At 38.4% G+C, this 12,931-nt stretch overlaps 1 protein-coding gene across 1 annotated transcript; it reads right to left on the reverse strand.

Moving 5' to 3' along the window:
• Window positions 1-3,559: 3,559 nt before the first annotated feature.
• Window positions 3,560-10,401, reverse strand: slc6a4b (solute carrier family 6 member 4b). The gene is made up of 13 exons (XM_026343865.1): window positions 10,200-10,401; window positions 8,955-9,089; window positions 8,543-8,762; window positions 8,266-8,404; window positions 8,038-8,172; window positions 7,270-7,373; window positions 5,811-5,938; window positions 5,603-5,715; window positions 4,711-4,842; window positions 4,435-4,534; window positions 4,200-4,300; window positions 3,745-3,912; window positions 3,560-3,640 (listed from the first exon to the last, which is right to left on the reverse strand). The coding sequence occupies exons 1-13, from the start codon at window positions 10,381-10,383 to the stop codon at window positions 3,560-3,562; spliced, it is 1,740 nt and encodes a 579-aa protein (XP_026199650.1). The 5' UTR covers window positions 10,384-10,401.
• Window positions 10,402-12,931: the final 2,530 nt, after the last annotated feature.

The raw sequence follows: 12,931 nt of genomic DNA on the forward strand, positions 1-12,931 counted from the left end.
TCGTCCACATAAAAAGTCACAAACCCTAACGTTGCTCAACTTTGACCTGACCAATTGCAGCAACCCCAGATCATAGCACTGCCCCCACAGGCTTGTACAGTAGACACTAGACATGATGGGTGCATCACTTCACCCTCCTCTCTTCTTACCCTGATGCTCCCGTCACGCTGGAACAGGATAAATCTGTACTCATCAGACCACATGACCTTGCATTAGACAGTTCTTAACCCAGTTTTAGTAGTTTCATCTGCCTCTTTAGATGTTTTCTTTGCTTTATTCATGACAATAATTTGACCCTGGAACTTTTTTTCCACAGGATGTGTCTTCAGACATGGTTGTTAAGAAACTACTCACTGCATCCGTAAGGGTTAAATAACTTGTTTCCAGCTGAAACATAATCATCTGTGTAGTAATTATCCTATAGGAGGCTCTCACCTATTTGCTTAGTTAAATCCAGGTGGTGAAAGTTTTTTCTGTATATGAACCAGTGAACTTATCTGAGATTTGTTCTTGTATAGTATATGAGATAGTCACAGTTGTTGCTGATCATTTTTATGTCGGTTCATTAATTGTATAATAAGACCAGATAACACTTTTTTTTTTATATATTATTAACAGATTAATCATCTCAGCTCTAACTTGTCTATTATTATATAACTGCATGGATTTCTTCACAGGCCTCCAAAGTGCTGCAAGTCTCAGGTTTTTCCAGCCTTTATAAAGGCTGGACAGTCTCTTCTCCTTTTGGTAACCATCCAACAAGTGTGAGGCCTTTATCACATTTTCTGTTTCTGTCAAATGTCAAAGAGGAATAAAGAAGAGATATAAAGGTCACGCTCCTAAAGGTTATATAATTACCATGCATGACTGATACATACAGCCTTTACCTTGATTCTCTATAAAACACCAGAGTTCACACCATTACAAACACTTAGTATAGATCTTAATTATATGCCGGAGAAGCCTAATGAGTGTCAGGAAATGTCGCTCACGGTGGCCTGAAATGAAAAGTGGAGGCTTGCTGGATAAATTCACCCCAACAAGAAAACATTTCATTACAGCATGAACTTAAAGGTCGTGTTTTAAAAGGATATCTGAAGGGCTTTAATTAATTAACTTTAATAGATCTTTACATAACAACTTGAGTAAATAAGAATGAACACTGATGGACTTAATGGGATTAATTTGGAGTGAGCTTACTGTGAGCATGATTCTGTGACTAGGTCAGTCAGTCAGCATGACTCTGGTAATATCAGCAAATCCCTAAAGTTTATCACTTTGGCTCAGGCTGAAATATTCCCATGAAACTTTGTACATTTCCTGGAAAACCAAATGACAAAGCGTTTATAATAATAACAACATTAATGCAAATTGCTGACATCAGTAAAAATCCAATTTTCCCATAAATGAGTGGTATTAACCGATCAACAGTATACTTCACAATAACAACCCAGAGATATTACAGGAAGAAATAACATAAAAGTCTGACAGGTGACAGATTTATTATGTCTTAGGATTAACAACACACATTCCACATTTTTCCTTTTTATATATTTCAACAGAAGACAGAATGTTAATGCGACAAGGACAAGGAAGTCAAAATAGTGGATTTGTTTACTAATGGCCCCTATTAGTATTGTAACACATTAGCAATGAAAACCTACAGGTGACAAACTACAAATGGAGACTTTTATGGATAAAAGGTTTTCTAGTGTCAGTGGAATTTGGATAGTTACATGACTTATTGATGACATATGAGCAAAACTGTAACATGTTAAAAGCATTTTTCCTTTTCCTTATTATACTGTTTGTGAAGCCGCTCATGGCAGATAGAGGAGAATGCGTCTATTTAGCAGTGTCTCTTTTATGTGTCTCCTGTGTTTGCCTGTTCTCTACTTCAATAGCAGTCGATGACACAAAAGGTCTTTGATCTGCATGTCCATCAAGCAGCACCTCAGTGGGGAATCATATGTTCCAAACCACTTTCCACTCTTGTATATGTTCATGCTTCCCATTATTGAAGTGAGTGCTTGTGCGTGTGTGTATGTGTAAGCGTCTAGGGAACATTTGAAGGCAGAGGTTGCTCTTTTCCCCTTGTATGTTGATGGATTCTGGATATTGCAAATTAGCCTGTTAATTAGAATATCTAATAGAAGTGAGCTGCAACAGCCAGCAGGCGTCACAAAGATGATCACCATATGGAGATTTTCATGAACAAATCCCTTATGTGGCCTCCTACACCTAGAGGTCAGAGAAAATTGTTGCTTTAAAAAAGCCTAGCTATTATAATTTAACTGCCTAAAATACTGTATGCATGTTTATATTGAAACAAAGACGACAAGAAAGACAAAAGATGTAATTTATCCTATAATTAATGTATGTACATCTGTCTTAACAAATCATGCTAACAACAAAAATCACTTTGCTCTTCGGTATAAATAAAGGGTAAAGCACTTAAACATGTGACCAATACATATCATACTGCAATAAAACATTTGAGCAGTCTATAGTTAGAGATTGAAAAGTCTGGAGAGCAACAATATTATTACTGTACAACTGTGGTACAAACAGTTTAATATTTGGGTAAATTAAGACAATACACACAGTATAGAGACAAATGAAGCCACCAGATGAACACAGAAAAGTTCATTTTTAATATGAAAAACTGCAGTAATACACATACAGTCGCACATAGTTTAAATTGCTTGTTACATATCGCAATAAAGTACAAAGCATCTACTTCCTATGTGAAATACATTAATACACCTTAATTAGAATGAGAAGTTTTTAATTTAATTGTGATTCTTGTCTGAGTGCCTGAAACATTTTAGCAAGTAGATCCAGCAGCTGGCAAGAAATCCTATAGAAGCACTCTACTACCAATCTACTCTACAAATATAAAATAGGATACAACATTGCCAAAAATAAAGAAAGTACCTTAATTTTGCTCATGTAAATCTGGGCTGTCCAGCAAAAAAAAAAAAAAAAAATTAATTTAAATTTTTTAAAATAACATTACATCCAAAACACGGCTCCCTTTATTAGTTTAGTGGTAAAAACTTCATAGTTGCATTAACTTGTTGCTGTGACTGAGCAGACGCTGATGTACGTCTTCCCCAATGTACAGAAGATATAGAAATAATGTGCTGAATGTTTCAAATAGAAGTAGATGTTTTTATTTTCCTTGGCATGATCTCATGACATAAACACAGCTGATTAAGAGAAGACACACAGACTGACTCTATGATCACAAGAATGCACCACTTGAAAATGGCAGCATGTGAAGTATAAGCTACAAACTATGATGGGGTAGCTCTGCATCACACAGACCACAAAGCTAAAATGTGACTATTGCTATCTCAGTTCTTCTTTGAATTACAAATTTAGCAGCATTTGTGGATGTCTGTGCACACATGTGCAGTGAAGGTTGTCTGAAATCATAAGCAGGTAACAGTCGTGATGTCAGATGCTGTTTAGATTTGGTAACAAATGACTTAAAAACATGGTTTGAATGGGAGACTACAAGTGTGTTTTTCATGTGTTAAGGTGTGTTTTGTTCCTATGGCACAGCAGCCATGTTGAGGTTGTCAGCGTGGATGTCTGGTATGGTCCTCTCTGGTCTCAGACACACCGCCAGTCTCTTTGGCAAACAGTGGAGGAAACGCAGACGTTAATTTAAAACTGAATGTGTGAGAATTTTCATGTCATCAGCATATTATTTACTCCCTCCCTGCATCCACAGACCTGTTTGAGAGATCCTGGGGTCCACACAAGCTTGTAGACCATGTAGATGGGAATCCACATGAAGGATGAGAAGCCAATGATGTATCCCACAGTGATGCTCCAGTCTGGGTACTTGTAATCAAACAGTGTGAGGGGCGGTGCTTTCAGCATGGAGCTCAGTATGATGTACTAAAAAGAGTTGATACATGACATTCAGGGGAGAGCTATAGATCTGTCATACTTCCACACATTATAAAGTCTATTTAAAAGAAGTCAAAACAGTGTAATAATGCAAAATGTCAACAGAAAGATGACCTGGGAGATGGATGCAAATCGGGATATAAGACCATATGTAGAGGAGGGAACTTGACATTTTCCCAAGTGTTTTGCAATATACAGGCTGTATAAAAGTATTTGAGGATGACATTTCATGTAGTAGAGGCTTTGATAGTAAGTCAAAATATCTCATCTCTTACTGCCAGAAACGCTGGACTGATGGCGACCCAGCACACCTTCCAGAACAAACCTGGAGCTTTCCCCAGCATGGCCTGCACATCATTGCTAAATCTTGTGATGCCTGCAACCAGCAAAAGTAACACGAGACAAAGTCATTCTCATGCTAAGATTATATTTAATTCTAAAGACAAATCTATTTTCATTACAGAGAAAAGAAACTGAACACTAATAAATCAATAACAATCTCTGGTTTACCATAGAACCATGACACTGCAATGGCCTCGAGGAAACCCACAGCAATAATGGAGCATCCAACACCAAATTCTTCCAGCAGCTTCACCACATATGCACCACCCTGTCAATAACATTTTATACTGGCTTTTAACATCTGTTTCAGTAACATGCTACAGATCTCTGTTTTGAATTCACAACCTTGTATCTACTAGAAGTACATACACCAACATGAAAAGATAACTGCTGGAACTAATGAGGGGTTTTGTTCTGTTAAAATGTGATGGGAGACAGACTTACATTTGTAAGGGTGCTTAGAGAGCCCAAAAAGCAGACAAGTACCAAGCAGAGGACAAAAAGTTCCCGTCTGTGAGAGAAGTGATCTGGGTATTCATCCAACACAGCAGTGATGATCGCCTCCAGCCCACCAAACTGACACACACAGACACAGTCAAGTTAAACTGTGCAGCCTATATACAGTAGGAATGAAACGGGTGGAGAAAATGTTGTGTGATTAAAGAGTATCAGCTGGAATAAAATCAAAAGTGTTCAAGATGGTGGTGAGACCAGCGATGCTGTACAACTTAGAGACAGTGACACTGAAGAAAAGACAGGAGGCAGAGCTGGAGGTAGCAGAGCTTAAGATGTTGAGGTTCTCTTTGGGAGTGATGAGGGTGGAGAGGATCAGGAGTGAGTACATCAGAGGGACAGACCACGTCAGATGTTTTGGAGATAAAGTCAGAGAGGCCATATTGAGGTGTTCAGAGGAGAGATTGTGAACATGTCGATAAACGGATGCTAAAGTTGGAGCTGCTAGGCAGGAGGTCTAGAGGAAGACCAAAGAGGAGATTTATGGATGTAGTGAGAGAGGACATGAAGTTAGTGGGTGTGAGAGGAGAAGATGCAGAGGACAGGGTTAAATGGAGGCAGATGATTCACTGTGGCGAAGGGAACAGCTGAAAGAAAGACAAGAAGAAGAAGAAGAAGAAGAAGACTTTTTGTCTCAATAGCACATTTTAGTTACAATAACCTCACCCCAGAACTACTTGTAGGTCCACATATGTGTCAATGAAGAAATTAATCTGAAGGAGTATTACATTTAATGTTTAAGGGTCCAGTTTAAATGTGTTTGATTACGTGTAATTCAGAGGTTGTCAAGTACTGAAATCATTCCGATTAGTTTGATTTTTACCGTGCTGTCCAGTCCCAGCGTTATCATCATCACAAAAAAGATGATCGCAAAAAAGGTGGAGCCCATCATGTTTGCTATGGCCTCTGGGTACGTGATGAAGAGTAAACTTGGTCCTGAAAGTAGAAAAACAACATACACGTAAGATCGGGGTGAGATTTAACTAATAAGTGTTGAGGTTTTTTGTATTCATCATTTTTTTCCCACTGACCTTTATCCTTGGCTACATCCTCAACCTCCACCTTCCTCATCTCTGCCATGTAGCCGAGCACCGTGAAGATTACGAACCCTGACACAAAGCTGGTCAGACAGTTCACCAAACTCGTAACGATGGCGTCACTGTTCCGAAAGAAATTGAATGTACAAGATAAATATTACTCAGATAGTTTGGATTCATATAATTCTTTAAATGAATTTTTCACTTCTCTCAGTGGTACTGTGGTATTCAAGTGTACTGCTGTGTACTGTGAACGCCTGTTAATACTTTACTGACCTTTCTGGGCTTTGTTTAATGATTCATTTAAATATTTTCTTGAGCTTTCTGACGTTACTGATGATACTCCTGCCTATCAATCATACACATCTCTGCAATAATACACTGCCCGTCCAAAAAAAGTCACCACCTGGATTTAACTAAACAAATAGGTAAAAGCCTCCTATTGGATAATTACTGCATGGATGATTATTTTTTCACCTGGCATTGCAATCAATAGATTTTTTTTCTTCCCTGATGGCACATGCATATTCCAAAATGACAATACCAGGATTCATCTGTCTCAAATTGTGAAAGAGTGGTTCAGGAAGCATGACACATCATTTTCACACATGGATTGTCCACCACAGAGTCCAAACTCGGGATGTGCTGGAGAAGACTTGGAGCAGCAGTCCGACTCTCCCATCATCAATACAAGACCTTGGTGAAAAATGAATGCATCTCTGGACGAGAATAAGTGTTATGACACTGCAGAAGCTTATTGAAACGACGCCACGGCAAATAACTGCTGTAATCAAAGCTAAAAGCGGTCCAACAAAATATTAGTGTGTATGACTTTTTTTTTTTGGACAGGCAGTGTACCATCTCACTAAGCATCCATCAAATACAGTCATTTCTTTCGTTCATATTCCTTCAGATTGTCGTGTATTAAGAAATATGGTTCAGTCTATTGTTATAAAAAAGAACATACTGTGGCAAAATACATTTACTATGTGTTTGTAAAATGTAAAACTGTTAATAAACAAATTAAAAGCCAATAAAACAGCACGTATTTTACATATCGTTTTTAATTTTCATTGATGATTTGTGTATGTTGTGCAGCTGGTTCATCACAAACCACTCCACACACTCTATTAGTCATACTGGGAATGTAGCATTTAATATCTGCTGTATACAGCTTGGCATTTATAGCCACCATGTAATATTCACCACTCCCTCTGATATCATCGACTCATGCACAACAGGTCACTTAACACATTTACAATCCAAGTCCTCAGAGTTTCAATTGCTCACTGTGAAACAAAGTTATCGAAGTCAACTCCTCCTATCCTGTTTTCCTGTAATGCCAAGTTCACAGAGTGTAGAAAGGTTCATTGGTACTTACCTGTCACATATAAGCCACAAACATTAATGTCTATGTGTCGTACTGTAGGCTGGTGGACAGCTCAGGTCTTACCGGTAGCAGTTATTTGTGAAAGGGTTGTAGCTAGAAAGAGCCAAGAGGACCCCGAACCCCGGCCCCAGAGAGAAGAATATCTGAGCAGCAGCATCCACCCACACCTAGAAACAAAGAGAGACAGATTTAACACCTGGAGCTATGTCAGACTCCAACTAATTAGCATAGACTCTCATGGGTTTATACCAGCACAGAAATACATCATTATAACTCTGTGAACATAACCAAAATATATTTTTCTTGTCTGTGTTCACAACCCTCAGTATAATTTTTTGTGCTGTGTCAATTGGATAAAAATCTAGGAGCCACACAGCTGTACACAGGGAGATCTGAAGATAAGCACGTATTCGGCATTAAAAAGAGGAGGGCAGCGTTGGATACTGGTGAGTGAGACAGAAAGGGAGGCCTTTGTTAATGGGCAGAAAAACTAAACCAATTATGCATCTTATTATTCTGCTCTGTGGCTTATTTATGCATCTCATTTCATCTCATCCATATTCTCTTCCAACTAAAGCGCTCACACATGTTTAGCAAACAGGAAAAGCATGCTGGAAAAAAGGATAAGCATGTTTCATAGATCTAAAGAAAATATAGGTACAGATTAATGAAGGTAATCTGACCAACCTACCACCACTCTGCACATGTGGAATTGCCTTAAATGTTTCAGATCGCTTAAATTCTATTTTTAACATAAGATTTTCAAGGATGTCACTACTGTGTTTGTCTTTTTAGGTTAATTTTCTAACCAGTCAACTTTGTCCAACTCACACTGGTCTCCAGCAGCTTCTCCCACTGCGGCTTCAAGTAAAACACCACACCTCTCCAGGCTCCTGGCAGAGTGGCTCCACGAATTAGGAGGATGAAAAGCACAATGTAGGGTAAGGTGGCAGTCACCCACACTACCTGATGTGGAAGAAAATGTTAAATCAGATGTGATTGAAGATACTCAGCATTCTTCTACATTGTCACAGTGGTAAAGCAAAAGCAAAGTGTTACCTTCCCTGAAGTCTTCACGCCCTTCCAGAGGCTGAAGTACACAATAGTGAAAATAAGAAAAAGGCAGAGCATCAGCTGCCAACGAACTCCACCGACGTTTCTCAATCCTGAGGACTTGTGGATTTCGAGAACATTCCTCCTGTTATGAAAACATATGAATCACTATATCTTCAGTTCAGGAATTTACAGAATCTTACGCCGACAATGTGACTGTAGACTATTACTGTAAAACTCTTTATATACGTGGCTGCTGTTACTCACACTTACATGCACTTACGTGTAAAATTCCTCTGCTGGAGACCTGGAGGAGTTTGTCCAGGTGACGTTGTCCACGCCAAAGTAGTTGGTGCAGTCGGGGGTATTCCACACATTGTCGCAGTTTGTCCAAGGCAAAATGGTGGAGAAGGAGGAGTAGAAGTAGAAGAGGGCCCAGGCGATGATGGTGTTGTAGTAGAAGGAGACATAGAGAGCGATGATACAAATGGCATATCCTATACCTGAAACAGATAAACGTGAAATGGTTTTCTTTGAAAATACATTTACAGTAATCATATTGCTTTTGCGTGAAATAGGGACAGAAGATTTAAGAAGTACAAGTCACTGTATCTAGTTCATTTTTTAATCAGTATGAGTAACTGAATTTCTAGATTTGAACATCTGCAGCTGAGAAGTGAGGTGCACAGCCTTACCTTTGAAAATGGGACAGATGTGTTTCCATATGGATATGGCTCCAGTTCTGTGGAACTGTCCCAGTGCCAGCTCCATGTAAAAGAGCGGCACACCACCAAAGATGGCCATCAAAATGTAGGGAATAAGGAAAGCACCTGCACAGAGATCCATGAGGTTACTGCTCATTAGTTGGTTCGATTTTTACATTCATATTCATGCCCCTTACGAGACAACACATGCTTTTAATTTATACATATACATATACATATACATATACATATACATATACATATACAGCTGTCCAAGTATCTGTATTTTCACACACACTTCCATTATAAATAGAGTACATCTGTTTTTATGATACTTAATAAGAAAAAAACTTTCTTTACCCTTCAGATAAAACACTGAACAAATCAGCTTTTCTTCATCTCTTAATGACGATATCATCATTCAACAACAAGTGGCAAGAAAGCAACAGTCAAGGACAAAGAGATTATTAAGATAAACTATGTACAACACGATTCTTAGTGTCATATTCGTTTTATCATTTAGTCCAAATAATTATAATAAAATGAAACCTTTGCTTCATGGTCATTAATACTGTCACACAGTAATTACAAACTGAAAACATTCATAACCTGAAGAAAGGAAACGTTACACGGTTTGAATCTGTATAAAAACAGTAACTTTTAATATAAATATAAAAATAGATTCCACAATTTTCATTACATAAATTAATTAAATAATATTTACATAGGTTTATTCGTTTTTTAAATCTTCCTGATCAATAGGGCCTTTTCATTTATTAATTGAATGAATGCAGCACTTGTTGAATATCACACAAACACACTCGCCTCGCCCTCCAGCACGACTGGCTGATGTAATGCAAAGACCTTCAGCTGCTGATGATCAAACCTCAACCTATTCCCCCAAAAGATATATATATAAATATAAGATAAAAACAAATCTGTGCTGATTTTTAAAGTGTGGATATTTACTAGAATAGAGAAGTTGTGTCGAGTTTCTTTGTTGTCAAATGTGTTGATTTTAAAAACGCATCATAAGAAAAGTGAGGACCACAAACTTTTTACAAGCTGACAGATGCTCACTTCAGCACCATGGACAGTTTCTGCTTCCCTGTTTTCTCCGTAATTTAAAATCACTTCAATAAACAGAACTTGTGAGATTTAAAACTGTTTGCAGCAGAAGTGTCACACAGATCCTAACATGTGGAATAAAAAACAAAACACCATTAAAACACTTACCGCCGCCGTTTTGATAACATATGTACGGAAATCTCCAGACATTTCCCAGGTCCACCGCAAAACCAATGACAGACAAGAGAAAGTCCATCTTCTTGCTCCATTTGTCCCTGGAGTCCGTCTGTGTGATGACCGGCACCGGGACCACGTTGTTCGGTGAGCCGTGGTGGGTCAGACTGCCGGCCATGACTGCTGAGTCCTGTCGGGGCACCGGACTGTGAAAAGTCAGTCAGAGGAGCAGCTCCACAGGGAGACGACTGCTTCTCCTAAAGTGATGACAGGGTGGAGTGGGAGGAGTTGGTGGTGGAGCTGCAGACACCTGTTAGTGAGGGGGCTCTGATTTCTCACAGCTGAAAAGCTGAAGCTGATTCTTCGACTATAGCTGATCAATAACCTGATCTCTGTACTTTTGTAGTTTGGTTTGAACAGAGGAACGTTTTCCAGTTAAACAACAGCTGACCTTGTTGTGAGTTTTTAAATCACAGTTTGACCATTAAAGTGATTCTATAACAGCAATGTGAGATGTCCAGCTGATGTTTTATGATCAATACATGAAAAACAGTGATCAATATCCTACTAAAGCCTTTGATGGACTCACGGACTTTTAAATACTGCAGATTTTAACACTCTGTCAACTACAATGCTTAAGCTGATTTATACGCCCAGCTGTTTTGATCAATAAAATGGATCCATTGGTAATAAACCAACCTTTGAAGTTTTCCATCACTGTGAATTTATGTTTTTTTTTTTACTTCACATATACCACATATATTTTACTTCATATTCACACTAAGAATGTGAAATACTTTGTTATGATTGATTATTATTAGTCTAAATATTTACATATAGGCTACATTTTACATTTATTTCCAATTGTTCACCTTCCATGTTAGTCAGGTTTATTGTACATTATACATCATAAAGTGTTTCACAACAAACCACACACACAAAAGTAATGAACAAATAAAAATTAATAAACCAATGTAAATGCAGTAAGTAGGTGGGTTAGAACTGGGAAAAGGGAATTTTTGTAAAAGTTCAAGACCCAGTGAGCAGACAGTCCATTTGGATGTCCAAACGTTTGTTAGAGACGTCCTATAAATAGCACGTTCAGCCATCTTTACTTCCTGATCCTATGTTACAGTAATACAGTTTGGTGAAGACAGCTGAACAGAACCACAGCGGCTTAACTGGACTCATTAGGAAAACCTAATAAAATACTTTATAATCAAATCCACTGCTTTTAGTATGGAGCAGTTTGAAAAGGCTGCTAGCTGATGTTCAGAGAGCATCAGTCACTCAGGTCTGCGAGCAGAGAGAGTGCATCAAACGAAGTTACTTTGGGAAATGGATATGACAATAGACATCCAGCGCCATTGTAAAATTGTCACTTAAAGCTTTAACTCATTTCTTGAAACATAAAATAGAAAAAAAAATACAGCACATATCCACATCGCATAAGCAAAAGCACAGGCCCAAACCCAAGCTTCTGTTTGAAAGGTAGATCCTGTCAACCCTGTTACAGTGTGTTCCAGTAGCACAGTGTCAAGACAAGGCTTTCAAAATGTTTTGTCTACAGGATGATAGAGCAATTAGATAAGCAGTAACGTGGGGAACATTTTCCTGTAGTAAATATATCATTTGATGTCTGTTGGTCCATAGTCACCTCCATGCAGAAGAACGCTTGTTCTGCTGGATACAAGAATGGAGAGTATGGTGACAGGAACTCAAATAAAACTCATTTCAAAATAAAATGACAACACGGTGACATGTGCAAAGAGCGAAGGAGTGTAGATACTTTCTGAACTGACTGTATTTGTGCATGTGAAACCCATAATAGTTGAGGGCTTGATTTATTTTGACAGTTGCATGAACTAATGTGCGTGTAATGATGTGAACAGTGAAATAGTTCCTAAGTATGGTCGTGGTTGCTCAGATGTGGTGGTCCCCAGGGGCCAAAAGCACAACAGCAGAACAACAAACCACATAGTACTGGCCTTTTCTAACAGTCAGTCCTGTCAATCTGAATTGGCACACATGGGCAGAAGCACATCGGACTGACAGGAGCCTCCATCAAATGCCCTGGTGTCTGTTACCGCACGTCGACTCTAATCACACATGGACATGTAAACAGACATAGAAACATTTTTACTGTATTTCTATCCATATTTTCTCTGCATACTGGTGGCAACTGATTTTCTTTTATGTTTTCATCTCTACTTTCCTGAGTATAGGAAAGTTTTTTTTTTTTAACTTTTAACTAGAGCCTCATTCAACATTTAAGTTGCATCTGACTGTGATTCAGAGAAATGACTGGGGATTTTTCAGATCTTCTTGTCCCCTGCTGCCATGTCAGAGCATCACTTCAAATAGTCATGCGTAATATACATTTTCTTCTTGGCTGTAAATAAATACTGTTTGTGCCAGCATAACACGTTAAGTAAACAACTAATGCACACACAAATAACAAGGCCATTACCTCATATTATCTAAAGCAACTGCAAGGAGTGAGTCATCCTAGAGAGGGAATCCAGGGTTGGAAGGATGTTTATGATGAACCAGAAATTTCATTACAATAAAATTGCTGCAGGAAGAAGACACAGATAAAACACGTAATCTGCTGTATTAAATGAATGTTTTAAAAAAAAGGGGTATACCCCCTGTCACATCAATATAGTCTAGTAATTGTTGCTTTGGCTGGCATTATCACTTTCAACTGTAAGATTACTGGTCTC

This window comes from Anabas testudineus, chromosome 9, assembly GCF_900324465.2.
Source record: "Anabas testudineus chromosome 9, fAnaTes1.2, whole genome shotgun sequence".
NCBI classification, from domain to species: Eukaryota; Metazoa; Chordata; class Actinopteri; order Anabantiformes; family Anabantidae; genus Anabas; species Anabas testudineus.